This window comes from Gaeumannomyces tritici (assembly GCF_000145635.1).
Source record: "Gaeumannomyces tritici R3-111a-1 unplaced genomic scaffold supercont2.8, whole genome shotgun sequence".
Taxonomy (NCBI): Eukaryota; Fungi; Ascomycota; class Sordariomycetes; order Magnaporthales; family Magnaporthaceae; genus Gaeumannomyces; species Gaeumannomyces tritici.
The window spans coordinates 227,434-231,793 of record NW_008804552.1 but is presented as its reverse complement, the minus strand read 5'-3'; the positions used below and the strand labels follow the sequence as shown (position 1 = coordinate 231,793).

General features: G+C 57.5%; 1 protein-coding gene across 1 annotated transcript; it reads left to right on the top strand.

Annotated features, from left to right (window-relative positions):
* Positions 1-1,447: 1,447 nt before the first annotated feature.
* Positions 1,448-4,360, top strand: GGTG_12196 (PRO41 protein). The gene is made up of 3 exons (XM_009230091.1): positions 1,448-3,065; positions 3,157-3,473; positions 3,550-4,360. Exons 1-3 carry the CDS (start codon positions 3,008-3,010, stop codon positions 3,610-3,612), a joined length of 438 nt encoding a protein of 145 aa, XP_009228355.1. The 5' UTR covers positions 1,448-3,007; the 3' UTR covers positions 3,613-4,360.

Genomic DNA, 4,360 nt, shown 5'->3' with positions numbered 1-4,360 from the left:
AAATTTGTTGGCACCGCAAAAAAAGGAGCTACAACCCAGGGGCTACTATCTGTGGTAGGCCGTCATCTTGCCCTCCGCATCCACGATCTTTTCTAGGATATCCGGTACAGAATCAACCCACCTGTTGATTGAATCAAGTGACAACCCATTCCAGGCCTCTTCTGCTAGTTCCTTGATGTACCTATCTTCCCAAACAGCCTAACGCCAGCCGGATCTTTTGGAGACTCCAGCCCAACGAAAAACGGCATTGTGACTGTAGGAACGCTTTTCTGTATCAAGGAAATCGCATACGGCTTGCACGCGTGCTTTTTTAGGCGTAGAAAGCTCTGTAAACATCGTTGTGAGGCTTTGTTGTGCGTGGGTTGGATTGAGGGCGGTGGAGTTACTAGGAAAAAATTGATTTTGCGGTGCCAACAAATTTGTCATGGTGGTGTGTGGTATACCAGTGCTGTGGTAGACGAGACATCGGGCAGGCACCACCGCCCACCAAGTGTATCGTCAAAGGGCAGGCGCCCCAACGAACAAGGCAGTTGCTTGTTGACGCCCGGCAGACCTCTCAAACCCTGGGCCAGGATAGGCCGTCGGCCGAACGACGACAGGAGAATTGTGCGTGCGCTAAGCCGCTGTCAACGAATACCGACGAAACCCAGGCTCCAGGCATGTTCCTGGCGCTTGGGATCGGGATGCTCTTTCAGCCGATCGACAATCTGGCGCCGTTTCTGGCGTTGGGGGATAACAAAGTCACCACCGCTAGCGTGGCAAGCTGCTGGTGCTGGTCCCGATCTGGGGCTTTTGTTCCGACCAGGGGCCATGCCGGCCACCGACCAAGGTAGGGGCCCCCCCTGCGACAAGGGTCTCCGACTGGCCGAAGGGCCGCCCAACTAGGAAATGGGGACCCCCCCTTGCGACACCACTGCAAGGGTGCGCCTTTGCTCTGATTCGCCCGCCGCCCATCTCTAACCGCCCACGCTATCCCAACCGCTGGGGGCCCCCGGCTGAAGTTTACTTGTGCTATTATTCTCGACGACGACGCCTGCCCTCTCACCCCCATTTGCCTTCACGAGTCCATTCCCGCCCACTCATCGCCTGGTCGACTGATGGCCGTAGTAATTCCCCCAGCGCACTCGACAGCCAGTTGCCGGCCCTGTCCGGCCGGCCAGAGGCTCAGAGGCCCTGTGGCTTAGCGGACTGCATTTCCAAAGTGATCAGTTGCGGGCTCAATTGCGAGGGAGAAAACTGCCCGCCCGCTGCGGGAAATGCGCGTCCCCACCGCCTAGCTGGCTTGGCTTTTCTCGCTTCTGGATATCGACTCGGCTCGGCAGCATGATGGGTGCTTCTCGCCATGGGTCCCTGTTCCCACCTCGCTCTTTTTTTCTTCTTTGCGCCTCTCCTGTTTCCCTCTCTTCCCTGCCCCCTGGCTGGTGCGTGCTGGCCCGATCCCCGTCATTGCAAGCGCAAGCAGCGCAACAGGCCAGGTGCTCGATTTGGCCCATCTCTGCTAGCGTCGCTAGCGCAACTGCCACCGCTTTTCCCATCACCCGTCCCGGCGGGGTCAAGGACGACAGCGCTTCACAGGAACGCCGGTCTGCTTGGGGGGGTGTTCGGCGACACCATGTCACGATGTGCCCGCTCCTTCGCGGCCGCCGCTGCGTGATGGACGAATAGTAAGGTGGTTGCGGGCTTGGCTCGTCAAACCCTGGGGCCGGCCAGAAGGAGCTTTGGCCCGGCTTGCCAGGCACCTGGGCTCCCAAACCTGCAGCTCTCGCACGAGGCGGGCGGCTACTGCCACACCCTCCCGACCTGCGAGTATTGTTTCCTAGCCGGTCCAGTAGTCCGAGTACATTATACGCACGCAAACCTCGCAGGCTTGGCTGCATGCATGCACGCCCCCCTTCCTCTCCTCCTCCACCACCTCCTCCGCCCACGCGCCGCCTGCCATCACCTTTGTTGAGTTGCACCCCTCCCGTCGGTGGGCCCCCCATGCTGCTTCTTAAACTCGCATCTGTCCCGCTTGTTTGAAGATCAGGGACACACCTCCTACATTGCTAAAATACCCCCTACTGCCTCGACCGCTCGGCCTCCTGGATCTGCCGTTGTCTCTGTCTGATCCTCAAACCTGGCCCTCAATGCGGAGTCGCCCTATCCCTGATATCGCCGCCTCAGAACCACTGCCCCCATACCGCCGCGCGACGCCCACGAGCGCCACAGCGCTCCCCAGTCGCAGCCGTTTATTCCGGCCCTCTTTTTCACAAGGCACACATCCGGTTATGCCGCTCGGATGCCCGCTGTCATCATAGATCAGATCAGCAGGACGTGGATCGCAAACGAAGCCGCTGCCCAGCCGCACTCGCCCCAGAAACGCCCGATACGGGGCCCTCGGTTGCTAGAGTCTTGTCTGATACACCAGGTCGTCGCACCGGCCGCCGCCTGGGGTCCTTGCCCTTTAGGGGGGCAAGACCCAACGACGTGGACCCTGCGACCCATAGCCGCGATATAGTCCATCGTGGACCCGCATCGTTTCCCATCCTTCTTCTACCCTCTTGGCCTTTTCTTCTTCTTCTTCTTTGCCCTCCCTCCCTCCTCCTTCGTGTCTTCGTTAGACTGCCAGCACTGGTGCCTCGCCTGTCGATAGCCCTCTTTCATATCGGCTGGTCTTCGATTCCTTTCTCAACCCACCCACAGGTCCGGATACCTGTTTTGCTACCTTCTCTTCGACTCTTCTTCTAGCCCTTCTTTTTGTATTATTGTTATTAGTTATTATTATTCTTGTTTGTTTCCTTTTGCGTCCGCTGTCTTTCCCCCACGCATCCGAGTTGCCGAGCAATCCGACGACGAGAACGACGACGATCCTTCCGAACAGGGAGCACCGGAGGCATCTGAAGGACTGAGGCTCGGGCATTGGGAGAGAAAGAGACTGGGACTTTTGGGGTTCTCCGCACTGGCATAATTTGCGACGCATTTCAAGCGAATCTATCGACGACATACGACGAACCAACTCTAGAGCAAGATGGGAAGGCTTATCAAGAACCACTGGGCCAGGCTCATTGTCCTCAGCGCCGCAGCTTGTAAGTTGCTTTCCCCCCTGGCTGGTCCAGGTGTCGTTCTGGACATCCTCATGTCGAGCTCAGCTAACCAAACCCTTTCCAATCAATCTAGACCAGGTCGCGGCTGCCATCGAGGCTTACTTCTGGCCGAAGATCTTTTGGGATTTCATCACGACCAACCTCGACGGCGCTGTCCGGCCCATACCATCGTTGCAAACGGTCAACCTGGTAATGGGCCTGATCATGTTGGCCTGGGAATGGCCCGTCGGCTTCATTGCCGGCTCCTCGATGCACAGGAGCATTGAGGTCAGGCTGGCAATCCTGCCCATGGCTGCCCTTTCCGCGATTCTCCTCTACCAGGGCACCAACGCCGCCATCTACTACATGATCGGCATGGTTGTCTACTTCTGGGCCTACAGCGAGGGAGAGGTGAGACCGACCCCTTCTCCGGCATGTGTGACTCTTCGGCCTGACATCGGTGCTAACCAAATCCTTCCTTCCATAGATCATCTGCGCGAAGCCATGGACTCTGCCCCAGCGCAGCCGCGGTGGTGGCTCTCGGGTTTAAACTGGGTTTCTGGGGCTCTGCTACGACGCCCCCCGGTCGATATTTCACACATCAGTCTATCATCACCAGCATTTCCTCATCGTCATCAAACCATCACCATCGGCTTTCTCTCCAGTCCGCGGGGGTCAATGGCAGCAGCAAAGGACCGCGGGGAGGAGGTGACTTGTCTACATATATACCCCTACCGCGTTTGTTACAACTATTACTACTACTCAAGAAAGACATACTATTTCAATGCACAATGGGCGACCTTGTGACACCGACCTCGTCGACGGCCGTGCTTTCCTTTTAAGCCGCGGGGCTTGACCCAGCCACCTCCTGCTTCCATGGACAATAGCGCCAATCCTCTCTACCCGAATCGACTAGCCGCCAACGATTGGAAATCGGTGCACCCGGGGCGCTAGCGACGGCCACTAGACATCACGATCCCTTAATGTCTCGATCGTCTGAACGTCCGAGAGGAAACACCTAATATGATGGTCTACGACGTCACCACAACGTTCCCGCCCGATATCGGGACGAGTGATACAATGGCCGAGCCGAGGCAGGAGACAACGCAAAAGCACGAGCCGTCGAGCGAACACAGGTCGGGAAAACGAGTCTTGACAACAACGAGCGGCTGCTATACGAAAAGAAGAAAAAAACGATGTGTTTGTTTGGCTTGTCTGGGGATCTGATAGCAGCAGCTGTGTTGGTCTCACCGAGGAAGCGAAGGAGCAGCCTTGATCCAGGGCGCAAGCGGAGTTGC

Coding starts and splice junctions, on each gene's coding strand:
- GGTG_12196 (XM_009230091.1), top strand. CDS start 3,008: ATGGGAAGGCTTATCAAGAACCACTGGGCCAGGCTCATTGTCCTCAGC. Junction 3,066..3,156: donor TGTCCTCAGCGCCGCAGCTT/GTAAGTTGCTTT, acceptor CAATCAATCTAG/ACCAGGTCGCGGCTGCCATC. Junction 3,474..3,549: donor GGGCCTACAGCGAGGGAGAG/GTGAGACCGACC, acceptor TTCCTTCCATAG/ATCATCTGCGCGAAGCCATG.